At 33.1% G+C, this 27,525-nt stretch overlaps 2 protein-coding genes across 2 annotated transcripts; one reads left to right on the top strand and one right to left on the bottom strand.

Annotated features, from left to right (window-relative positions):
- Positions 1 to 1,179: 1,179 nt before the first annotated feature.
- LOC111429132 (acyl-coenzyme A thioesterase 13-like) lies at positions 1,180 to 2,015 on the top strand. The gene is made up of 3 exons (XM_023064956.2): positions 1,180 to 1,296; positions 1,429 to 1,616; positions 1,670 to 2,015. The coding sequence occupies exons 1-3, from the start codon at positions 1,228 to 1,230 to the stop codon at positions 1,833 to 1,835; spliced, it is 423 nt and encodes a 140-aa protein (XP_022920724.2). The 5' UTR covers positions 1,180 to 1,227; the 3' UTR covers positions 1,836 to 2,015.
- On the bottom strand, positions 2,011 to 20,502 carry LOC111429125 (pre-mRNA processing factor 39). The gene is made up of 11 exons (XM_023064946.2): positions 20,308 to 20,502; positions 19,994 to 20,232; positions 19,354 to 19,722; positions 14,871 to 15,011; positions 12,606 to 12,878; positions 11,699 to 11,824; positions 10,820 to 11,103; positions 10,063 to 10,351; positions 9,650 to 9,814; positions 8,812 to 9,015; positions 2,011 to 3,088 (listed from the first exon to the last, which is right to left on the bottom strand). The coding sequence occupies exons 1-11, from the start codon at positions 20,342 to 20,344 to the stop codon at positions 2,366 to 2,368; spliced, it is 2,850 nt and encodes a 949-aa protein (XP_022920714.1). The 5' UTR covers positions 20,345 to 20,502; the 3' UTR covers positions 2,011 to 2,365.
- Between the last annotated feature and the right edge of the window lie 7,023 nt (positions 20,503 to 27,525).

Below are 27,525 nucleotides of genomic sequence, written 5' to 3'. Positions count from 1 at the left end.
GAAGAATTTCAATCCTGAGCTGTATATCTTGCAATATGCAGACGATACGACGCTGGACATTGGACAAAGCCACAGCAAACTTACAAACTCTATACCAACAGTGGCCAAAGTGCGGCTCTTTGAAAGATTATTTGTGCCTCTCAATAAATGTACCCGAGTACCTTCTTTTTTTAGTATATTTGATATAATTTCTGTAAAAAAATGTTTTGTAATACCTTTTTTGCATACCGTTTTAATATATACGTACTTAATTGCGGGTCACGAAAAATATCAAATTGAAAAATGGCTCGGATTATCACAGAGCTTGGCCACCCCTGCTCTATACAACGAAATATTGAAATGATTGAATAACATAACTGAAGACTTGGGAGTCAGTATTCCGGAAAATTCCAAATCGTGGTTTCACCGCATTTGTAAAAAATCTCCAACAGTGAATGCTGCCAACTTATGCATAAAATCGGTTAAATACCTGATGGGAATAATTTTGTATAATGGCTTAAAATTATCCAAGCATTACAAAACCAAAAGAGACGAAGTAATCAGAAGTGCTCAAATACAAAAATGTGGCCCGAGTCTCTACAGCAAGGAGACGAGCCGCCAATGACTTGCCCGACAACTTCGCGGCGCTGGTTATTATATTATAAACATTTCGAAAAAAAATTATTAGAAAAATCGCTTCTGAATAATGTATCCTTCAACCGTATAATGGTCTGATCCGAAAGATATGGGACACCTGTATATTAAAAGCGTTTAAATGCGCGCCTTTGATACCTTTCTATAAGTTGGAGGAATTACATCAAGGTCAAAAAACGCGATTTCTCCAATATGAAAGGAACGAACCGACATCGCTGCCCTTTTGGTTATTCTATGACTTGGTACAGCATATAATTCACAACTGTTATACTTATCACTTATCAGGCACAACCTAGTTTATGGACTTTGATCTTATTTACTAAAGTAGTTATAATTTCGCTCGTAAGATGACTATAGCACAGAACTATAGACTTGACAATTATCATATGTTGTTGCTCAATATAGTACACATCTATTGTTATCTATTCAAATCTCTTCTGAACTTAAAAAATAATGAAATTGATACTAACCTTTCTGTAATAGATTACGTAACACGTTTATAACTTTGTATTTAGTAAATAAGCGATTTGCTGGGTCATTAGTTTATTGTGACAAGAATTGTATTATTTTTTCATTTTTTGTAACATTGGAAAAATGTCTGCTTTAGAAAAGGTGAATCGTTTATTAAAATCTGGAAAAGGGTTTTATAAAATTCTGGACAAGGTAAATTTTTAAAATTGATATTCAACAACATGTATATTTATTTATATTTAAATATGTTATTTATTTAAATATCTTGTATTATATTTAAGAGAGTTTGTGCTCAAGATAACTTTAAATAGGTTAAAATTATAGGTTCAAGTAATTTCCACCAAAAATGGTTATTGTAAAGCAGAAGTAAAAATTGACCAAGAACACACAAATCCAATGGGAGGATTACATGGTGGGTTTTCAGCAACTTTAATTGACGCTATCAGTATTGCCAGTTTAAGAACGATAGTTGATGACAACATGATGCATTTATCCAAAGAAATGAATCTAATGTATCATTTAAAGTATTTTTAAAATATCCTTTATTATGTTTACTTCTTTGTAGATATACAAAAGCTGCAAGAGTTGGGGATGAAATTATAATAGAAGGTAAAACTATTAAAAGGGGTGACGAAATCTTTCACTTGGAGGCAGAAGTAAAAAATAAAAAGACGGGAGATTTATTAGTTCGGGGAACTCAAATAGTTTACTTAAAACCAAAGAATCTTTAGATCAATAGAATCATAGAGTGCATAAGCCAGATGAGTTATCTATTATGTATATTTATTATATACATTTTATATATTATATTCATACAAGAAGTGGGGAAAACAAATATGATAGAATTTATAATAGAAAACTAAGGAATTTGTGACTCCTACTATATTAAACAAATAAATGAAACAATTATATTTCTGATGCTGTTTATTTAACACTCTTTATTTGTTTTGTTGTAATGAATGAAGGAAATTAATAGATGCATACTGATTTTTATATGGTAATTAAATCACCAAAGCAAAATTACTTAATTTTTATCTTTAATAAATTGTTTAATTTTTGTGTAAAAAAAACCATACATTTTTTATTTAAAGTTGTTTCTCATTGTCAATCAATTTAATTGAAACACAAAATAAAATACAATCGATACGATACATAGTATTAATATTACATCTCACTAAAAAACTAAGATTTTTGTATGATTTGTACCAAAAGAAAACTAGCGAATATTTTTTCTTTTTTCTTCTCCAATGTTTTAAAAATCTTAATATCCATAACCACTTCCATAACCGCTCCATTGATTATATCCACTGTAACTTCCCTGTGGATACTGCCAACTTCCATATTGATATTGATCTCCTTGTCCATATTGTGTGTAATTGTATTGACCTTGCTGAGAACCTGCATATTGTTGATAAGCACTTGCATTTCCTGACGAATTACTATAATTTCCATAGCTTCCATAAGAATTAGATGCTTGCTGCTCGGATGTCGTCGCCATTTTATCCTTTTTTACGGAATCTTTTCCATCCTTTTTCTTATTTTCTTTACTCAATTTCACGCATTTCTGATATTCATCGTAAGCCGATTGTACAGATAAAATATCGGAACCAAAATCCTCTAAAAATTCTAATTTTCGTTGAGCAAATAAAACTTTTTGATCAATTTCAACAGATTCTTTCTCTAAAAACGTGTCTAAATATCCCAAAATTTCTGTTTCTAAACCACTTGTGTTTTTATGCATTGTCAAATCGATCAATTGTAAATACAACCGGGAATTATTCGGATCTTTACTTAAAGCCATATTGATTACTTCGAAAGCTTTGTCGAGATTATTTAAAATTTTTAAAGCGAATCGAGCATATTTTATCGCTAAATTCGTTGAGATCACCTTATTTTTCGAATTTGTTATATAATGTTCGTATAATTGCGAACATTTTTCATAATCACCTCTTCGACGTTCCAAATTAATTCTTCTATAAGCAATCTAAAACAAATCGAATTTTATTAAAACATAGGCAATTTAAATCAGCCAAATAGATTTTAACAAGCTTTTTGAAATGAATTTTCAACAAATTTAACAAAAAATACAAATATTATTTGCTTAAAAGAATGGAATTGAAACAAAATCAAAAGGGAAACCATTCAAGAAGGACTTTTGTTAACCCGTAACTGCCGTTGCCGGTCTGACAGACCGGCACCTGTTTTTCGAATTCAGTTATCGAGTCTATTTTACGCATCTCACGATCTCCGTCTAGCTATGTATAAAATGACATCACATCAGTTTGCGACAGTAGTTTGCTGTGTTTAGTTGTGTTGTATATTGTGATATATAAAAAAAAACGTTTAAAAGCGGTCTCACAGACTGGCAACGGTGAGTACGTAACTATTTTGGGCACGCATAATTTTTACGGTGACTTTAGGTTATTCGGTTTACACAATTAATTTTTATAGATTATAATACCCAAAATAATGGCTTCCCGTCCAGGACCAGCGTTTATAAGGGCGGGAGATGCTAATTTTGAAGAAACCGTAATGCGATGGTACGATGACAGCGATGAAAACGATTTAGTAGATAAGTGTGAAGATAATGTGATGTTGACTCTGTGAATAACGACAGTGGCGCCGACTACGGGGGGGCTGCGGGGCTTGAGCCCCCCGTAGTCGGCGGCTTGGATTTGAGCCCCCCCTGGAAAATTGTAAAAGTGTACAATTGTATTGTAATAAGGTGTACCATTTGAAAAAGTTCTGGCCCCCTTCAATATTAAAAAGTCGGCGCCACTGAATAACGATATTATGAGCGATCACGATTCAGACACAGAGATAGAAGTTATTGAAAATGAAGGGGAAACAGACACCAAGAGAGGGGAATATTGCGATGGAGGGAAAAACGAAGAGCAAAATGTGTCAAGCGATTCATCTGAGAATGAAGCTGACAGTAATATTCCCCTAACATATATCTATGGAAAGAATAAATTTAAATGGTCGACTGAACCTGAAAACTCCAGAACAAGAACAAGGAAGCATAATATTGTTTTGGAACGTCCTGGATTACGAGGCCCTAACCGTCCGACTAAAGCAAGTCCTGAAGACATATGGAATAGGTTAATTGATGATGCCATACTTGCCATATTGATTATACCATAAGTTTTACGTTGGACAAATATAAAAATACAGAAAGAAAGAGCCAGTTATACTAATAAGGCACGTCCAGAACTCAAAGATTTAGATATGATTGAGCGCAAGGCGTTTATAGGACTTCTCTTTTTCACTGCGGCATTCAAGTCAAATCATCAAGATATAACTCTCTTCGCAACAGATGGAACCGGTGCCGAGATATTTCGTGCTGTGATGTCTAAGAACAGATTTAAGCACTCTTAGATTCGATGACACTAATACTAGAAAAGAACGCAAGAAGACAGTTCCAGCTGCACCAATCTCACTAATTTTTGAAACATTCGTGAAAAATTGCCAACAGGCGTACAGTTTGGGCTCTTGCGTTACTATCGATGAAATGCTCATCAGCTTCCGCGGCCGCTACAAGTTTCGAATGTATATTCCAAAACCAGCAAAGTATGGGCTAAAACTAATGGCGCTCACCGATTCAAGAAACCATTGTTTTTTCAATGGTTATATTTACATTGAAAAAGGATCGGATGGAAATGCATTGCCGCAAAAATATCAAACTTTACTAAAACCAATGCAATCTGTTTTACGTCTTTTCAAGCCCATAGAAAAGTGTAACAGAAACATCACCGCAGACAATTGGTTCACATCAATTGATCTTGTTCTACACCTATTGAGAGAAAACGGTTTGACCTACGTTGGAACTGTGAAAAAAATAAAAGAGAAATTCCGAGTTAATTTCTGCCTAACAAAACTAGAACACCCGGATCAGCATTGTATGGATTCATACGGGAAGTTACCATGGTGTCGTTCGTCCCAAAAAAATCTAAAGCAGTGATATTAGTAACTTCAATGCATAATATAAAATGTACCGATCCAGATGTCAACAAGCCAGAAATTATTGCTTTCTACAACAGCACTAAGGCTGGTGTAGATGCTCTCGATGAGAAATGTGCTAACTATTGTACCGGTCGTAGAACCAGAAGATGGCCTATGGCAATTTTCTTTAGAATTCTGGACATAAGCAACGTCAATGCTTTCGTCCTCTACAACTCTTGCAAGGACAATGAAACTATGCCTAGAATAAACTTCTTGAAAAATCTTGCCAGAGAACTTGTCAAACCTCAACTCGAAAGGCGTCTGAATAATCCTCATGTCATTCAAGGAGTCAAATACATATATAATTGGTAGAATTCTGAATAAAAAGACTCCACCGGCTCCACAACCAAACGCAGAACAGACGTTACCAGAAAGAAAACTACCTAAGCGAAAAACGTGTAACCTTTGCCCTCGCCAAAGAAAAGGAAGACTGCATACGCATGTACAAAATGCCAACATCCTGTATGTCTTGAATGTTCAAGACAGATTTGTTTAATCTGTCTTTAAGATTTTTTTCATTTTGAGAATATTATTCCATTTTATTTGATATTTTATATTTGTTTTTTCTATTATCATATCAATAAACTTTATCACGATTTTGTCTAATTTTTCAAGTCATACATAAATTCAAAAACATAATCAATAAATTAAAACCACAAAAATATCGTTTATATTGTTGTGGTTTCATTCTAACCGTTTTTTCAAATTGCCGGTCTTCTAGACCGCCCGACGGTGAGTACGTAACAATATTGCGGCACGGTAGTTACGGGTTAAATTATAACCACAGAACAACACAAGAGGCAATGCTCAAGTTGAATTCTTGGAATTTGAAGATCAAAATTCGGGAACAAGAAAACATGGTGGAAGAAATTCTTGCTACATTAATATTAATTGAAAAATAAAGAAAAGGAGAATGCGATTGTACAATACTGCATCAGCGTATTCTCTGATCGAAAATAGACAAAAAAAGTCTAATAAATATAGGTCCGAAAATGGACCATTTTCGAGATATTCAAAGTTTTAGTTTCATAAGTTGACCTATTGTTAACATCATGAATTGTAACGCCTCCGTCGGGCGCAACTGGCCTGACAGGCACAAGTAGAATGTTTTCGCTCCTCTCTTGAGTTTTAAAAAGTGTTGCAATCTGTACTTTTTTATAGTCTACTTTCTTTTCCTGCTGCTTACAGTATACCTAGTCCGTTAGCTCGCGCGTTTTTTAGAATGTATTTATTATTACATTAATTTCATAAGTTCATTGGGCCCGGATGCGTCATAAACATTTTTGCCAATAAATCGATTATTTTTTTGATCAAGTGTTTATTTTAGTTGTTTCTGCACATATCACGTAATATTCTATGATACTTCTATTTATTATTTTTTCTTCTACTGATATCTTTTTCGTGAGAACAAATATTTTATCTGCAAAACCTAGTTATAGTAAAAAGTCGTCGCGACGTTTTATATTTCTCAAACCAAATAAAAAAGAATTCTCACAACTGCAAATGTTGCTGTTCCCAGTAGCAAAAGGTATAAAAGAAGGACATAATATTGAAGTAAAATTAGTTCTAAAATAGCTGGTGGTTACGGCGGACCTTTATTTCCGCTAAAATGTCCCAAAAATGTTCAAATCATTTTGATGATATAACAAATCTTCTCGAAGACGACATGGAAGATCCCTCAGTGAACGAGGATTTTGGAGAAGAAAGTGATATTGATTCGGAAGATTGCGTTGAAAAACGTGAAGACGATTCAGAAACGGAGCAGGATGGTGAGGAAGTTCAAGATGAATGCGAACCTGGTACTGAAGCCAATTGCTTTTTGAGAAAAGATAAAACAACCAAATGGTATAAAAATCCGCCATCAAGAAATGTTCGTAGACGATGTCACAATGTTATAACTGAACATTCTGGAATCAAAAGAAACGCTAAAAATGCTCAAACTGCGGTTAATTGTTGGCATAATTTGTTCACAGACGACATTTTGGATACAATAGTTAGATATACAAACCAATATATTGAATCGATAAAGCATACATTTTCTAGAGAAAGAGACGTCGCGCCCACAGACGTCATCCAACTAAAGGCTTTTATTGGTTCGTCAAAGTTTGGAGGAACTTTGGGTAATGAATATCAAACGGTCAAATCAAAACTCGATACGTTGTCTTCGATTTTACTACCACAGTAGAAAGAAAAAAAATCGATCGTCTTGCTCCAATTCGGGACGTGTTTGAAAAATTTGTAGAAAACTGTCAAAATAGTAGTAACGTCGGAGAAAACGTGACAATCGATGAGATGCTACCAGATTTCCGAGGACGGTGTGCATTTTGGCAGTACATACCGTCCAAACCGAACAAATACGGCATAAAATTTTGCCCTTGCTGATGCCAAGACGACATATACATTGAATATGGGGATTTATGCTGGGAAACAGCCTGAACGTGTTTTCGCTGTCAGTAACAAACCGTGTGAGGTAGTAAAAAGAATGGCTAAACCGATATTTAGAAGCGGTCGTAACATTACAGCCGATAATTGGATTACCGATAGATCTCATCGATTTTTTGAAAAAGAAAAACTTATCATACGTTGGAACTGCGAGAAAAAATAAAAGACAGTTGAGAAGAGAAACAAAAGAGGTAATCACTTTTTATAATTTCACCAAGGACGCTGTCGATACTGTAGATCAGATATGTGCCGTGGACCGAAATGTGAAGCGGTGGACGATGGTAATATTTTTCACAATGTTGAATGTGAGTGGTATTAACTCCCAAGTAATTTACCTCGGCAATCAACTGGAACCATTACAAAGACGAGTTTTTCTAAAAACATTGTCCCACCAGCTGACGATGTGACAGCTTACTTGAAGAAGTATGAAGACAGTTGGAATCAATACCAAGCTCCAAATGCGACTAAAACGGTTCCAACCCATCAATGAAGCTGATGACTTAGAAAATTTAACTCCTCCACCTCCAAAATGGCGTAGGTGCTCAACCTGTACAGATGAAAGGAATTGCACGATGACAAATTATGAATGTAAAAAATGTCGGTCTGCAATCTGCATGTCTCACGTAAATATGGTGTGTTGTACCTGTTATGCTGCATGTCAATGTCGGCCTTCTGCCGAAGAAACGGACTCTGAGTGAACAAGACAACAATAATTTTTTACATATTATTTTGAAAATAAATTCGTTTTTTCTAATATTTTCTTTTTCTTAGTTAAATTTTTTTTATAATTTTTTATATGTATTATTTTCTTTAATAAATGCGTTTTCTTTTCACTAATATTGTGCCCGACGGAGGGTTAATAATTTAACAAGACAAGTAACAAAAATTGTCGAAGAAAATCGTTCAACCAGTATAAAAATAACGAATATTTAACAAATTGGAAAGGATTCATGTCATAATAAATGTTCAATATGCGCACCATTTACTTGTAAACACAAACGGATACGTTTTTTAAGTGAACTTCTAATGCGTTCAAAGATACCGGGAATTTGTTTTACTGTGTCAAATGCATTACTAATTTTATTTTTCAAATCCTGCACATTTTGAACGTCTTCAGAAAAAAACTATTTGTTTTAAATGTCCCCAAAACCAAAAATGTAACAGATTTAAATCTGGTGAACGAGGTGGCCACGGGACAGGACCTCGTTCACCATCGTTTATACCGTTTTGGCTTGGCAGTGTCGATATGAAAAAAACCGTTACCTGTAATAGATTTGGAACAGATTTTTCGATGTTAACTAAAATTTCAGCGGATTTATTGAAATTTTTAATTGACTCTTCGAACATCGCCCATTGTAGATGTAGAGTTGGCTTCTTAATATGATGAATGGTGCAAGCGCGTTCGTAAACATCTTTGATCTTTCCATGTAAATTTGTATCTTTTAAACCTTCCAAATAGTGAACAAACTGAAAATAAATATGTAAATATATAGTATGTTTATACGCTTTTAAAGATTTGATGTATTTCAAATGCCTTCAGACGTTCATTTGTCCATCATAGCAACAAAACGTATATTATATTGTACTTGCTTTTAAGAGAGACAACAATTTATCAGTTGTTAAATATCATTTAGATTTGTAAAATAAAGCTGTACAAAGCGAGTTTATTTTTTCTGAAACGTTTCGTGCTGGAGAAGTTAAATAAATGTTAAAAGTTAGTGTGGAGTAAGTTACTTTTTTAGTCACTGGTTACATTTAGCTTTTTTTTAATTTCTCATACAGCATAACATTTCTTAATAAACAATACATGATATGGTAACATCAGGCGGAAGGGTCAAATGTTGAAATATGCCTTAAAACAGACACACTGATGCCCACTTACTTGAATGATATTTAATATGTCAAGCTAATACAAGCCAGATATAGCTGTTTATCTTAAGGAGCAAAATTCAATTAATTTTGGTATGTGTTTTGTCTGGAAAATGCTTTGATGTTAAGTGTTGTGGTAATATCTCCATACAATCATGCAAGGATATTCATAAAGTATGGTGAGCAATTTCATCTCATTTAGTGACAATGAATATGAGTCTAAAATACTTACTCTTAACCAAAACTCTTCATAGAGAGCACACGCGATCAAACACCTCTCAAAAAGCACAATTATTCTCGTTTGGTCACCCTGTTCAATTTCAAAGTTCAAATATTCTTGCCAATTTTTCAATTGACATCTTTCCAATGGTTTAACATGAAAATAAGGTCTTTTTATCTACAAAAAAAAATAAATAAATAAATAAAAGCAAACCTAAAACTGGAATCTTTCGGGTTTAACCATACGTCCTTTAAAACTATTTAATGTTTCTGATGGCATATTGCAATGTTCTTCAGTCACTTTTGAACTGATTTGAATTTAATGATTCGAAGTATTTTAATAGACGTACGTAACACAGGCCTTGAGAGCCGTCGAACTAATAAAAAATGTTTTATAAAAGATGAAAATTTTCTAAAAATACTAACCCCTTCTTCAAAATTCCATCGACTTGTAACAGCTGTTGATGTATTTTTATGAATCTTCCTTCGAATCGAAATGATTCTTTCCCGAATCGCCTTCGTTTCTTCATCAGAACTAGTTTCTTCGCGATCTTCGCCTGGAGGAAGATCTGATTTGTCGCCGCTTGTTCCAGTCGGTTCTGACGTAGAAGAACCATCATGTTTTAAAATGTGCTTAACTTCTTTGCGAAGAGCCAAAAATTCGTCAACTTCTAAGATTTTATTTGGTGTGTTATTTGAAACGTGTTCTTGAAAACTAAATATTAACAAAAAATAATTATTAACAAAAACTTGATTATTGAAAAGGAAAAAAAATTATTACACTTTAATTAATATTAAAATCAGATGGCCCTTGCGAAATATCTTCACAGTTTTTAATACAGGATCACATTAGAACAACGTCATAACATGATCTTTAAACAAAATCATCATTGTAGTAATTATTAAACAGTATTTGATTTATGGTTGAGGCAAATTTGGAAATTAGACAACACATTTAAATACATTTAAACTATGTCTATTGTCATCAAAGTCTCGAGATATTACACTCTGAAATTTAGCGTTTAACCTAAGACGATTCTACATATAAGTAGAAAAATAGCAACACGTTTATGCTTGAACAAGGAAAGTAGCCCTAAACTTTTTTCATAAGAATAATAATTTAAATTTCCGGGTCGATTTAGGCAATAAGTATAGTATGATTATTTTCCAACAAGATATTTACTTATCAAAATGAGTGATATATCCTTGAGTGGGCGTTGATAAAAGTCGATCATAAATGGCGGTCGCATGCTGATATCGTTTCGCTTCATTTTCCCATTTGATATAACTCTCCCAAAGACGATCTGAACGAAACTCCAATCCACAAGCGGCGAGCGCCCTTTCAAATTGTGCTCGTGTGAACTCTTCGTCCTCTTCCGGTTGTTTGACCATTGTCCTTACGTACGTCAAATAATGGATCCAAAGATCAACTGATAAAGGAATCGCCTTCAAACCTCGCTCGAACACCTTCGCATTTGATTAGAAATACAATTAAAATTAAAAGAAACGTTTCAAAAACCTATGGACATTAAAATATTTTTATATAATGTTGTAGATCAACCTAGCCATAAATAAGAAGAATATAAATAATATCGTAATATATGATTATATGCATATTTCAAATTTTTTTACGTATTTCATTCGTATCCTTACATTTTTGAGAGTTTATTGTCGTCAAAAACCAACCGGAATTCCATCGTTGACATCGTGACGTCAAAAACCCAACGTTCAGAGAGAGAGAGAGGGTGCTAGTGTCCCGCCGTTTGTTTGACAAGAAGCTCGAATATTTTTATGATTTTTTCATTTACACAACAAACAAACACTATTCTAATGTATATAATACATACTTAAGTAAATCGTAAGTATTGTATATAATAATAAAATACAAAGTCACTATCTCACATAAAATAGGTAATAAATAATAAATAGTAATAATAATAGTAGTACATTTCAATGGCGTAAGATGGAGCTGTGGGGATTTTAAAAAATGAGAATTACGTGTATTGCACAAAACGGAATTAAGTATTGGGATTTTCATAAAAAACAGAAAAATAATACTTACCTCTTCGCATTTCTTTTTATTTCCTTTCCGTTTTTCGTAATCGGCGTATTTTCGCCAATAACCGTAACAGTAGGGGTAATGGGACAAAAAGGCATCATATGCTTCTCGCGCCGCTTCCATATCGTTCTAAATATTGTTGAACAATTAAAATAGAATAAAAATTTTTATAAATTAATAAAATCTTAACACTAGTTGTTATATTAAAGCTTGAGCTGATGGTAATTTTGAATCACAACATTTAATCCTTGATCACTTCTTCAAATTCGCAAACAATTGCATATGATACCATCCAATTGTGTATAGTAAATATGGGAAATAACTTCGAACACTTGTTGTGATTTTATTTCAAAATGTTCCATGATTTAAAAGTAACGTTCACGAATATTAAGAAAAGTAAAAAACGTATAAAAAGTATTAGTCATTATTTGTCATGAGGAATAAATCCTTAAGTTTATATGTATAGGTTGAGAATCACCTGTATATCATTCCAAAATAAAATAATTTATATTTAAAAAATACTTAATCTGTTTGGAATTTTATAATATTATATGTGTGTGGAATAATATAGCTTCCATACCAGATACAACCAAAAAGAACTGATAATGGGGACAAACTGTTTGTTTAAAAATGCATCATTAATATGCTTTATTGACTGAGAAACGAATGAAGAATATTGTTGTGTGTAGCTTATTCACCAATTTATATACACATAGTCAACCTCAAAAAATAGCCATGCATTGTCAATTGTTTGCGTCAATGAACGTAAATGTTACCAGACGTAACATTGCCCTGTTAAGAAACGTCAAAAGTAATCATGAAATGCCACCTAAGCACATATTAAAACTAAGATGTCTGCGTTGATACATAAATAACTACTTTTGGCAATTAAAAATAATTAATTTATTACCTCTTGATCAACATACTGCAGTAAGTACGTCCATCCAGTAAAATCAGTTGGATCATCATTGACAGCCTTCCAATACTTGTCAAGTTCTGGTAACTTTTTCGGCTTCTCTTTTTCCTTTTCCTTTTGATCTAAATCATCCTGATCCAAAAACGGTTTTTTGGCAGATATCTCGCTTTCTGAGGTTGGCGAACCCGGATCGTAGTCACCTTCAGTCAATTTACGTTTGGTACCACCATCACGTTTTACCGCCGGAAGTTCATCTTCAGATACAACCTGCAGGACGGTTATACGGTGTTAGAAAAAGTATAAAAACTGTCAAATATCACGGAAAGGAAGTTCTGAAAAAACTAAGCGCTCTATTTTTTTATGAAACACTAGGTTTAATTACGTCAATATCAAGTAGTTTCCAAAACACTTATGTTTCAGATATGTCATTTTATTGCAAATTGTAAAATTTTTAAATCTTAGTACTAAAGATTTTCATTCTATACGAAATTTTATTATTCTATTTCTTTGTTCTTTTGAAAGTTCAGCTGACTTTCTACCCACATCGAATTTTACGCAATTTTTATAATAATTCACAGACATTGAAGTTTTTTTGAAAAAGACAGTGGTCAACAATCAAAGGGGGAACAAAACACAATTAAAAATCTTGTATAACAGCAGTTATCTTTACAAAAATACAATCTTGCGACCTGTATGAATAAGGTTTTTGCTGTCAACTGTGAATAAACTAAGACATCCACTTTTGCTTTTACTCTTCTATATTATATTTTTTAATTCGGAGGAGTAAAATGAAAAGTCACGTTTAGACAGTTGCATTTTTCAAAATATTTTTTGGCGGCAGTTTTAAAATCAGAGAGGATTAAGTAAACTGTAGTTACGAATTTAATTACTTATTTATTAAAAAATATATACAGGATGTTTCTAAATTGATGCGAAAGATTTCAAGCAGTAATTTTTTAGCAAAAATTAAGGGGGTCTTTCATATAACTTTTTGCTCAAAACCCTTTCCCACCGAGTTACAGCCCTCTAAAGTTAGGGGAAAAAGTTGTTTTTATTTATTAAATCCACTATAGAGAAATTTAGAAGAATGAAACTTAGCAGATAACCGTTGCTAATAAAATGACATTTTTTGACGATTTTTGTAACCGGATTACACAGGCTCAAGTGAATTAATTTAGAGATTGGTTATTATTAGTCAAAAAAATGAAGCATTATTTTATCTTTTGTGATCAAACTAACAATTTGTTAGTTGTAAAATGTCAAGAGATGGGGGTTTTGAACAAAAAATTATATGAAAGACACCCTTTAATTTTTGCTGAAAAATCACCCCTTGGTCACGTAGGTCTGTAGATAAAACCTTTTTAATTATTTAATAATTATTTTTCAAAGTAAGACATTTTCACAAAAAGTTTCTGCACCACTTGGCAAATTTAGAAGAATGAAATTTGGCAGATAACTATTGCTAATAAAATAACACTTTTCGACGATTTTTATAATCCGCAAATGTTATTACAAGGGGCCGAAAAAATCAACCCCTATAATACTTTGCATTAGAACTTTTTAATGCGTCTACATTTTTCTATTTAAAAACTTGGCACTTTTTCTCTTAAAATTGTTAGTTTGATCACAAAAGAATAAAACAATACACAGGCTCAAGTGAATTAATTCAGAGAATTGATCTCATGATTATTTTATTTTTTGTGATGAAACAATTTATTAATTGTAAAATGTCAAGAGATAAGAAAGTTGCAGATTTTTTTTCCTTAACTTTACAGGGCTATAACTTGGAAGAGAAGGGGGTTTTGAACGAAAAATTATTTGAAAGGTACCCCTTAATTTTTGCTGAAAAATCACTCCTTGAAATCTTTCGCATCAATTTAGAAACACCTGTATACTTTTAATCTATAGTAACAAGGGTAACAGCTGTTGTAACAATAAAGCGGCGGCAACCCTAGTTTTTAGCGCTTCCATTTGAAAGGACTCCTCCGAATTAAAAAATAGAGTATAAATGAAATAAATCATCAAAAATATTTGAAATTTCCAATTTTTCGGTGGGTGTACAAATACGGATTTTGTATACTGTAGGTATATTTCGATAAAACGGTAATTAGCTGGTTCATATGTATACAAAAACATGACATCAACACGTTAACAGAAATTCGAAACACAAATATCAAACGAACCGTTATATTATAAAATAATATAAGAGATTTTTGGCCATTTCAACAATATTTTTTAAGATAATTCAATAAAACTTACTTCCGTATCGGCTGGAAGTTCAGCTCTTTTAGGACCAGGAAGTTCCTCGTCTGATACTTCTTCTGTTTCCGGTACTTTCACGACTTGTACACTTGGCAATTCATCTTCTGATATATTTTCCGTATCAGGATCAGGTTGTAACTGAAAAAAACGTTTTATGCAAAATGTATTTAATTGATAAAGCTTAAACAGTGATCGTATAAAATAAAACAATAACGAAAATGATTTGGTAAAAAAACCAAAACGGGTCAATTTTGTTTAATCAAAACACACTTTATTGATTCACTTGTTGTTTATGCGAAAAAATTAACCTTTTATCTGAAATAAAGCAGTACTTAATATTAAGTATTAAAAATTTCAAACATATTCTACTAAAATGTGAATAAAATAAGAGGTATTACTACCTCGAGATCTATGGGATAACTGTCGAGTAATAATTTCTTGTGCAATACTAATAAGTAACGCCTTAAAATTACATGCAGTGCCGTAAGTAAGTCTTCATAATTGGGATGTCGCAGGTGAACAATCAAGTGTACGACGTAAGTGTGCAATATACAGGGTGTATCTGAATGACTGCAACAAACTTCAAGGGCTGATTCTTTAGTGAATTTTAAGGGTACTTTGATATATGAACCATGGGCGACTTCGGCTCCCCTAAGGAGCTACACCCCTCCAAAAATGGCGAAAAATTTTGGTTAAATTTTTTTTTCTCAAATACCATAAACGCTGGGAAAATGAAATTTGGGGAATATGTTTAACTCATAATAGGGCACGTTTTGGCCCTATTTGTACTTTCAACCTACCCTTCTAAACGACTAAACGTAACCACCCCCGTTCAATTTATGCCTAGATTTTTTTTATGAAGATGATAAATACATTGGAAAAATTTCAGTTAGATAGATAAAACTATTCTAAAACTTTTTTGTCTCCCTGATGTTCGTCTAAAATTTAATAATTTCTGAGAAAAAAAATAATTAAGCAAACACCAACTGTTAAGCTGTAGGGTTGTTAATCGAAAGTTGGAATTAATTTTTAATGAAAAATCTTAGTAGGCTTTGCAATCGTTGTCAAAAATATTTTTTTCTTACTTTGTTATTGTTTTATTTAAAATTTTGAAATGTCGAGTGAACGAGCGTAAATGCGATAGAAGTTTATTCAAAAATTAATTTGAAAAACAATAATAATAGTAAGAAAAACTGACATTTAAACGTCAAAAATATTTCTGACAAAGATTGCAAAGCCTACTAAGATTTTGTCATTAAAAATTCATTCCAACTTTTGATCAACAACCCCGTTGTGTTTGTTTTATTATTTTTTTTCTCAAAAATTAGTCGTTTTTGAAAAAATTTTAGAGAGACAAAAAAGTTTTAGGATACTTTCATCTATCTATGTATAATTTTTCTAATGTATTTATCATCTGCATAAAAAAATTTTAGCAAAAATGTAAAGGGGGTAGTTACGTTTAGTAGTTTAGAAGGGTAGGTTGAAAGTACAAATAGGGTCAAAACGTGCCCTGTTATTAGTTAAACATATTCCCCAAATTTCATTGCGGTAGAAATAAAATAAAAATGATGACGGCAGTCTGAGCTACGACATGGTGAGTGTGTTTTTTAAATGGAACATCCTGTATATGTTAAGGTTTTTCGATTCTTTTTGACAAGGTGTTGCAAAATGCTATAAGGTTTTAATGCTTTAAACTGCATAGTTTTCGAGATATTGAAACTTTTATTTAAAAAGATTTGACGTAGCGAGAACCAAATTATGGCGTCATTATGGAATAGACAACCTAAGCCTTGACGTCACAGGGATGGGCGGAGGTTATACCGACTCCAAACATCTTCGTTGCTAACGAAAAATCCCCATATGCAAATTTTCAATAGACTGTAAGTCTGACGTCACAGAGGTGGGCGGAGCTTGTACCGACTCCAAACAATTTCGTTGCTAAACCACAGTTGCTAAGATAAATCGCCATAAAAATGTCATTTAAAATGTCACTTAGTTTATTTTATTTTAACACTAATAGACAACCTAAGTCTTAACGTCATAGAGATGGGCAGAGCTTATACCGACTCCAAACATTTTCCTTGCTAATTGTGTTGCTAACGGTAAATCACCATATGCGATTTTTTATTAGTGTTAAAATAAAATAAACTAAGTGATGACATTTCAAATGACATTTTTTGGCGATTTATCGTTGGCAACGAAATTGTTTGGAGTCCGTATAAGGTCCGCCCATCTCTGTGACGTCAGACTTAGACAGTCTATTGAAAAATTGCATATGGGAATTTTTCGTTAGCAACACAGTTAGCAACGAAGATGTTTGGAGTCGGTATAAACTCCGCCCATGACTGTGACTTCAAGGCTTAGGTTGTCTATTTTCTTATTATCTATAATGACGTCATAATTTGGTTGTCGCTACGTCAAATCTTTTTAAATAAAAGTTTCAATATCTCGAAAACTATGCAGTTCAAAGTATTAAAACCTTATAGCATTTTGCAACACCTTGTCAAAAGGAATCAAAAAACCTTAAAATATACAGGGTGTTCCATTTAAAAAACACACTCACCATGTCGTAACTCAGACTGCTGTCAAGATTTTTATTTTATTTCTACGCCAAGATATGCGGAAAATAGTTTCAAGTAACTTTTATTAAAACTTTTTTTAATATAAGTTGAAGTTTAGGAACCATTATTCCATACTTTTTGTACATCCTGTTCATAGGTTCATACATTGACTTAATCGGTCTTTTTACCCCTTCACTTGGTTGTTCTTATGTTCTCACTGTAACAGAACCTTTTATTTGTTGGCCTTTGAGGGCCTTTCCCCTCAAAGATATCAATTCAGACACAATTGCAAAGATACTTTGGCATCCCCAGCACCGTAACTCACGACGAAGGCCGGCAATTTGTATCAAAATTATTTTCAAAATTCAACACCCTTATAGGGACAATTCAAATCCATACATCGACTTTCCATCCATAAAGCAATGGGATTTTAGAAAGGTTTCACCACACTTTAAAAACCGCAATCATCGCTAGAGGAAATACTATACTCAGTTATTCCTCAAGGAATATATAAGTTGCTCATCTGCAGAGCTAGTATATAGTCAACCACTTCAACTACCTGGAGAATTTTTCGTTAATGCTAAATCATCTCTAGAAGCAGAATTACTACATTCCAGCTACATTCGTCCAACATTTGCAGACCTAAAACCTGTAAATACAGCTTTTCATTTGAATATGAAACCATTTATACCATTTATACCATTTATAATTAAATCCAATTTTGTAGTAATCAAAATTAATGAAATTAAGTCATCTTTATCTCTCAGATATGACGGTCCTTACAAAGTTGTTAAAAGAACACCTAAATATTTTACCATTATAACAAATAACAATGCAAATATTGACCAGCTGAAACCAGCATTTATTTCAAACAATATTGAAGGCTGTAATCATAATGAAACATTAACACCGCCCATTATTTCAATTAAAAGAGTCAAATTTACTTTTTAATTTAAAGATTCTCTTCTTATCTTTTCGTTCATAAGGGGGAGGTGAGTTTAACATGTTCTTTTTTTAATTTGGACAGTGAAAACTTTACCACAATGCTGGACAAATTATAACATTGCTGATTGCATAGAAAGTATTGAACAGTCGTGCCGTGAATTGAAAAAATCCACATGCTGGAGAAAAATCTGGCCAAACGTTGTCAGATCAGAGAAGGAAGATGAGAATTCGCAGAATGATATCCGGGCTACAGTAGCTTTAGGGCAGTCGTTACCAAAAGATGGTTTTAGTGACCATCATTCAACTGCCAGACATTGAAGAGCTACTTAAGTTACATGATTCTGAACTGAAAGAAGAAAAGCTTGCAGATTTAGTAACTGATGATAATCATGAATGCACTGACAGTGACGAAAATAACGAAAACACTTTTCCAGCTATTTTAACTCTCAAACCAGTTAATAAATGTTTAGAAATGGGAGAAAGACTAACTAGAAATGTTGATAGAAAAGGACGATAGAAATAAATTTAAACAAAATTTAAAGACACAACATGAGATCTGTAACAGACACTGCAAAATGAAACAAAATAGCGCAAAATTACAGATTTTTTTTTCTTAGAAGTTTAAACTTCAAATCAGTTCCATATTCATTATCTGTATCCAAATTCTCTATATTTTCAGAGTATGCAGCTGAGAACTAAATATACCAACCTATTTTTTTAATTATATAAACAATAGTGTATTCATAATGCATCATTAATAAAATATATACCTAATAATATATTTAGAATAAATGTAGTATTTTAGAACTCAAGATCTTCTTAATCCTTGGAACCGAACCCCCTTAATTCCATATAATTTAATGCTTCAATTTATGCAATTTCTATTTATGCAGGATTTTCGCGGTTGTAATCCCCGCGTAAATGGAGGGACTACTGTACTACTAAAATATTGAATTTAAATAAATTGCACTTACCAAAGTCTTTTCTGATTTAACATTATTGATTTCATCATATTCATCCTTTTCTTCCATTTCATAATTTTCATCACTTATTTTTGGTTCAATTTGTTCACGTTTTTTGCCATTATCTTCTTCCATCTCCTTTTCTTCCTCAAATTTATTGTTAGTAGACATATTTACACCTTCAATTTCTTCAAATGTGATTCCTTGCTCATCATTTACATTATTCTTTTCATCATTTTCACCATCTAAAGGCATAGTAATTATGGGCTCATTTTCAATTTCATTTCCTGTTTTTTCATCTTTTTCTATAATATCTTCTTCTTTCCCAAGAATTTGTTTATCTTGATCTGAAATCTCTTCATCTAATTTCTCAGATATTTCCTGAAACAATCAATAAATAACTCAAAAAGAAAGTTTTTGGCACACAACAATTTCACACACTTTCGAAATAATTTAACACCATACTTCGACAAATAACTTTACACCTATTCAAAATGTTTAAAATATTGGTTTGAAATGTATTCTAAATTAGAAAACTTCCTTTCTGAAATACAAATGATGTTCAAAGATAAACATTTTGCATCTGAATTATGCTATATTTCAAACCAATTTAAAAGTAAACATAAACCAGCTATTATTTGATTAATTTTACCTCAATCTCCATTACAAATTTAGTTTGGGGTTCACTTTCACCTTCATCCTGTTGCAATCCATTTTCATCAACCATTTCTTCTTTCTTGTTGGATTCCTCCATCCTCAAGGGATCACCCGTTGTGAGCTCCTCTTCATCCGAAACTTCAACTTCCATCAAAACCATTTTTTTCCTTGTTTTTCGTGTAGTTTGCTTCGGTTTTGGGGGAGCAGGAGTGCGACCTGAGCGCGTTTTACGACCTAAAAAAATAAATTTACAGAATATGCTACGAATGCGGTTCGGCTGGAATAAAAGCGGGTTTATCTAACACTTACCTTGAGGTTGATCGAAATTTTCATCGGACAAATCCATAACTATACTGAACTATACTAATGGATTAAACGATTATTAATTCAGGAAAAACAAATACGATATTGAAATGCAAAATTAATGTAATCGTTTTAGTATTGAACAGGAAATGACAACAGGACAACGCACACGGATTATGAACGTTTGTAGAGGGCGCCTGTAAAACGCTTTTCGATGTTCGATATGGAAGATTTTTATTTGTGCTGTGAATGTAGCTAAATATTAATACTATGATATACTTTAAGAAATTGTACTACTTTAAACGTCTTATAAGAGAAGAGCAAATGACATATAAAGTAGAGTAAATTGTTACTATATACATAAATATTAAATTAATTTAAATGTAGGCTTAAATCAATCGAACCAAAAACACACATGTTTCAGTTAAAATGTATGACAATAGATGGCGGTTTTGAACAGCAACTTTTTAGACGTTTAGCTGTTTCAAGCGCTTTTTAAATTTTGTTATTTCTTGTAATGAACCGTTTATTTTTACGAAAGCTTAGTTAATAACCAAAATAACAGAATAACCAGAAAGGATAGTGGAGGAATTCAAAGTTAACTTTAAATTTATGTGTGTATATGTAACGACGCCATTTTCTTAAAGAGTGATAACCTTCATAACCTCACTTGTGATTAATTGTTTATGATTATAATGTGCATTATTTGATGTATTAATTTGCGCTTTTAGCTGTGTTTTTCTTATTAGTTTGTTACTTTTTCATGTTTCTAGCTCAGAATGGCGTCACGTAGCAAGGTTGATAGCAATTGTGTATAAGCTTATATACAGGTGTTTCTAAATTGATGCGAAAGATTTCAAGAAACTCCTTCTTTAACTATAACTTTAACATAAACTCCTTCTGCTCCCTCCCAAGTTACAGCCCTCTAAAGTCAGGCGTAAAAAATTGTTTTCATTTAATAAATCTACTATGGAGAAATTTAGAGGAATGATTTTTGTAACTGGAATACACAGGCTCAAATGAATTAATTTAGAGATTGATTATTATTAGTCAAAAAAATGAAGCATTATTTTATCTTTTGTGATCAAACTAACAATTTGTTAGTTGTAAAATGTCAAGAGATAAGAAAGTTGCAGATTTTTTCCCTTAACTTTAGAGGGCTATAACTTTGAGGAGAAGGGGCTTTGAACAAAAAGTTATATGAAAGACACCCTTAATTTTTGCTGAAAAATCACCCCTTGGTCATGTAGATAAAACCTTTTTAATTATTTAATAATTATTTTTCAAAGTTAGACATTTTCACAAAAAGTTTTTACACCACTTGGCATTGACTTTAAGCATAAGTAGCTTTCGTTCAATTATCACGCGACAAAAATAAATAAAGCAGGTGGCGATGGTTAAAATATGATTCTTTAAATGATTATTCTCACAACAGATTTTAGCGATATAATATGAGAGCACCTTTCAGTCGTTATATCTTTTCAATTTCGGTATTCAATGTGTCTTATACAGTGGAACCTCGGATTACGAGTGAATCAGGTTATGAGTTTTTCGGGTTACGAGCTGAAACTCATGTCTCAAGCAAAATTTCGAAGCAAAACGTTATACAAGATGTATCTGAATGACGTGCCCAAACTTATCTTAGTTTGGGCACATCATTCATTGGGTGTATCTGAATGATGTGCCCAAACTAAGATAAGTTTGGGCACGTCATTCAGATACACCCCCTGTATAATAAGACAACATCTACAATATGACCATTCTGAGGAGTAAAGAGACAATAAAAAGCTTAGATGCAACAAAGGGTCTCGCAATTAACATGTCGACGAGGCAGCGACCACGTGTGATAGAAGAAGTTGAAAAATTGCTGCTGATGTGGATATACGAAAAGCCGAAGATGGTCTCATTCGTCACGGCGAAGCAGCCAGTGCCAACGAAAAAGCAGCAGAAAAATTTATAAAACAATTCAAACCGCTTATTAATTCGGGCCAGTACATCCCCCAGCAGGTCTTTAATTGCGACGAAACAGGCCTCTTCTGGAAAAAATTCCGAAGAGGACCTATATAACACAAGAGGTGGCCAAGTTACCAGATCACAAACCAATAAAAGACCGTCTGACTCTTCTCTTTTGTGCGAATGCGTGTGGCGACATGAAGATAATGCCTCTCCTTGTCAGCATTCAAGAGATGTAATGTGCAAAAGAGCAAGTGCCTGTTATGTGGAGGTCAACGGTCAGCAGGGCATGGATCAACGAAGAGCTGTTTGCTCAATGGTTAAACTGTTTTGCTGGTCCTGATGCTAGCGTTACACTTTCGGCGAGGGTGTTCGTCGAAATCTCTCGGCGAGACTGTCCAAGTGTGTAGGGGTTATTTTTTCATCGAGACGAGACTCGGCGAGAGCCCTTTGACTCGTGCAAAAAAACCGACTCCGGATGGAGCACAGCCGAGGCGAGACGAGCGAGCGTGAGGATGGTGTGGATCTACCATGAGTTAAAAAAATACCTCCTAGACAACAATCTTCCTCAAAAAGCCTTACTACTTATGGATAATGCTCCTGCCCACACAAAAAGAGTACAGGATAAAATTTTGGAGGAGTTTAGTTTTATAACAATTGTATTCCTTCCATCCAACACAATTTCCATCCTGTAGCCGATGGATCAAGAACTTCAAGAAATTGTCAATTGTCTGATAGCAAAAATGCAAGAGAGCAATATTGTTAAGAGTAAGATTTGCTACAACTTTTACTCTAAAAGTTTTTTTGTGATATGCTTTGAATCCCGGTGTTACCATTAACAATTTATAAAACAACGAAATTCATCAAACTTTTCGTAGTTTTCTCAATATCTGTGCATCTGATAACAAAAGTGTAAGAGAGCAATATTGTTAAGAATGAAATAAAAGTTTTCTTATAAAAGTTTGTTTATAATATTATGCTTCATTTCTCAACTATTACCAATAACAACTAACTTAACAAAATAACGAAATTCCGACTTATTAGCTACTTTGTGAAGACTGAAAACTTTGAGCTATCTAAAGAAAATGGAAAGACAATTTGCTAAAGGGCTTTTCAAACTCTGCTTCGACGTACCGAGGTTACACATCTTACCCTACAACAGTTTTGGAAAAACCACTTCGACAGTGTACTTTGCTTAAAACTCATCGACACAGCCTGCCATGATGTGTCGACTAGTGTCACAAAAAGAACACTCAACTCTGCGTGGAGAAAGTTGTGGCCTGAGGTGGTTTTAGAAGCAAACTTAGAGGACGTTGCGAGTGAAAATGAGTCTGTCGAAGAAATCGTGTCACTAGGCAAATCTCTAGGCCTTGAGATAGACGAAACTGACATCGAAGAACTCATTGCAGAACATAGCAAGGACCTCAGATTCCATGAGTTGAAGCAATTACATGAACACCATCAGCTAAACGAAGGTTTGTCGGGAGCAGAGGAAGATAAGAGGAAGAAAAAGAAACTATCAACAGCAGAGATTGAAGCTCATAGTTCAATGTGGTTACGGCTATTGATTTATTTGATTATGTTGCGATGGTTCATTTCAACAGCTAGTTAAAAAGTCGTCAAAAACAGCTACCGATTACAAACTTCTTTAAGAGAAAAGCTAGGGATAGTGATGAATGTGAACCAACATCATCGAGAAAAGTTAAAGTTAGTGATAAAGTGAGTGAATCTTTTGTGTGTTCTACCGAGATACAGCAAATCCAAGTAGGCAGCAGCAGCGACTAATCCTCCCTAAAACATGACACCACGACGCACTGTTGTTCGCAGTGGGACAGGAAGGTTTTCAGGTTTTATATCACACACTTTGACCGTTTGTGCTTGATAGTGGTTTTACTATTGCAACTAGCATCTAGTTCTTACAAGGAGAATAAGCATGACTGTATATCTTAAACTTAACTAAAATCGATGTTGCCAACTGTTTTTTGCGTTCGTGCAACCTTGGTTGCCTAACGTGTATTTTTATTTAATTTATTTACAACACGCACAGTGGTCAATTTCATGAATTTAGGAGGACAAAATTCATCAGTTCAATATAAACTTGCTGTTTAAAGAGAGTTAAACAAATGAAATTATTGTATAAGCGATTAAAATTATGAGAAACATTCATACGGTAAATTTCACTCGAATAGCGTAACCGGAGGTTGTCCTTTATCAGCCCACCATCCATCGTTTTTTATACAGTATGTCCATAAAGTAGCGGATATAGGCGATAAAATCATAATTAACGGTTTATTCAAAAATCCCTGAAACGGGTCTAAAGATTTAAATTTTTTGCAATCTTTTAGTATAGATTTCAAATTTTTTCCGCCATTTTTAAACGAGTTATGACGTCATCGATATTTTTTTCAAATGACAATTCCCCATTTTTATTACGAAATATGAAAGAGGATTTCTTTCTGAATCTAGTACAGTCAAATTAATATTGGTTACATAAAAAAATGTTCTAGAAAAATTATTTTAAAGTTCTCGTACTTCAAATTTGTATAAATGATAAAAATAGCAGTAGCCATGGTAACCAATTATTTTAAACAATTGCCTGAAAGGAAATTGACAACGGTTTTGAAACAATTTAAATATCTCTTTCCACTTAAGGTTTCCCCAAATCTTTTGCGGATGTTGAGTGTGCGACTTTTTTGGCGAATTTGGATTTTGGGTAGCCCAATACCGACAATTTTGTCTATTTTACTTGTTCACTCAGTGTAAATGTTCCTTCGTCGGAAAAAATTATGCTTTTGACAGTCTTCGTCATCGTTGCAAAATTGTTGTTGCAAAAACTACGATTCATTGCTCGTGAATGACGTTTACTTTATGGGAATGATATTTTGTTGGTTTTAAAATTTTGTGAACCGCTGATTTACTAATGTCCAAATTATACCCAATACTCCTTACCCGTAACATGAGGGTTTTCTTGTCCAGCCAAACCACGTTTTGTTGAACCTTCCCTGAAACATTTGGTAGGCCAGACTTGACAGAGAAATGCCCATGCTTTTTAAATTTAGTTACAGTTAGGCTCACCATACTTTGGCTAATGAGTTGGCGATCAGGGTATATTGTATTAAAGAGGTTGACACTTAGGAAATTGTTTAAAATAATTGTTTACTCATGCTTACTGCTATTTTTATCATATCATCAAATTTGAATTAGTTAAACTTTAAAGTAATTTTGTAATAATAAATGTATGAAGTTTATTAATAAATTCTTTGTAGTCATGAAAATATGTAAATATTAAATATCAGTTAAATTGCGTAACCGGAAGTGGTCAAGTTTGTTTATTTATGAGGTTCATATACAAACTTAACGAAAAACGTTCTAGTCGATTAATTTGGAGTATTTTATGAATTTTTATGGATTCATGTCTATTTATATGTTTTTGTTAGAATTAAATTGTAATATAAACTGTAGAATGTGGGAGGATGCGTTAGTATAGCTTTTCAACTGACTTAACCAACCGTTTATTACGATAAATGAAATTTAATTTTTTACTATACAAATTTAATTGTATTATAAAAAAATAAAATGAAATTTAATATCGCGCATAAATTCTATTGAAATTTTGATTTAAAGTATCCGCGTTTGTGACACTCTTTGTTTCATTTCCTTTGGGTTTGACAATGGGGATATGAATCCACTTTACTTGAGATATGAAAGTGTCATAATCATATCACTTCTGCTTTTCTTTCGAAGCGTCAGAATATTGAGATTTAACCCCGAATTTACGCCACTATGTTACCTCATTTTTGTCACATTCCTCATTTGATAGTCAATATTTTCTAAAGTCAGTGGAAGTAAGTAATGTCTTATATACCATCTTATAGCTAATGCTTCAGGTTACAAAATAAAAAAAGAATTGTAATGATTCATTATGAATCGTGTAAGAAAAATCAAATAGAAATGTGAGTATGTGATGTTTATTTTTTTAATTTAAAAACTAAAGCCTAGTGAACTAAATAAACGTAGTTATATACAGTCTGTCCGTAAAGTAACGGATATAGGCGATAAAATCATTATGAACGGTTTATGGAAAAAGCCCTGAAAGGAGTCTAAAGATCTAAATTTTTTGCATCTTTTTGGTGTAGGTTACAAATTTTTTCCGCCATTTTTAACCGAGATATGACGTCATCGATATTTTTTTCAAATGACAATCCCCCATTTTTATTGCGGTATATGAAAGAAATTTTCTGAACCTAGTACAGTCAATATTAATATTCGTTACATAAGAAAATTTTCGAGTAAAATTACTTTAAAGTTTAATTACTTCAAATTTGCTTGACATGGAAAAAATAGCAGTAGCCATGAGTAACTATGGTAACGAATCATTTTAAACAATTCTATAAGTTTTATAAGTGTCAAGCACTGATTTAGTAAAGCTTGTTGTTTCTTATAGCACTGATTTAAACTGTTCTTACATCACTTTTGAGTTAATTTTTGTTTATTGTTTACTTTTATTTGTTTTCGTTGTTAATTTATTAAAATGGTACGTTTGACCGAGCGGGAAAGAATAGAAATTGTGTGTTTGATTGGAATTGGGGATTGAACTCGAACTCAAAAAGAAGTAGTAGAGCTCTTTAATGCAACATATCCTGGCCATGAACCCATAAGCCAAAGTACGGTAAACCGCATTGTCACTAAATTTAAAAATCATGGGCATGTACGGGATCTCTCGAAGTCTGGCCCACCAAATGTTTCAGACGAGGCTCAATATAAGGTTGTTATGGCTGTGCAAGGAAACCCTCATATTACAGTAAGGGATATTGGGTCGAATCTGGCCATTAGTAAAACAACGGTTCACAAAATATTAAAAACCGCAAAATATCATCCCTATAAGTAAGGTAAACGTCATTCATGAGCTCAATGACGGTGATTTCGTTAAAAACATAATTTCTTCCGATGAGGCAACATTTACATTGAGTGGGCAAGTTAACAGACAATATTGTCGGTATTGCGCTACCCAAAATCCACATTGGACAAGAGAATCGCATACCCAATATCCGCAAAAGATTAATGTGTGGTGCGGAATAGTACAGGATACTATCCTGGGCCCTTACTTTTTTGAGGGAACCTTAACTGGAGAGAGATATTTAGATTTTCTACAAACAGATCTCATTCCATAAGGGCCAGATTTCCCGATGATATTGACCCAAGTCGATTTCAACTGCAATTGTTCTTCCAACAATATGGCGCGCCGCCACGCTATACGGTTCCTGTTCGTGC

This window comes from Onthophagus taurus, chromosome 7 (genome assembly GCF_036711975.1).
Source record: "Onthophagus taurus isolate NC chromosome 7, IU_Otau_3.0, whole genome shotgun sequence".
NCBI classification, from domain to species: domain Eukaryota; kingdom Metazoa; phylum Arthropoda; class Insecta; order Coleoptera; family Scarabaeidae; genus Onthophagus; species Onthophagus taurus.
The sequence above is the reverse complement of the archived record's forward strand: the minus strand, read 5'-3'. Positions and strand labels throughout refer to the sequence as shown.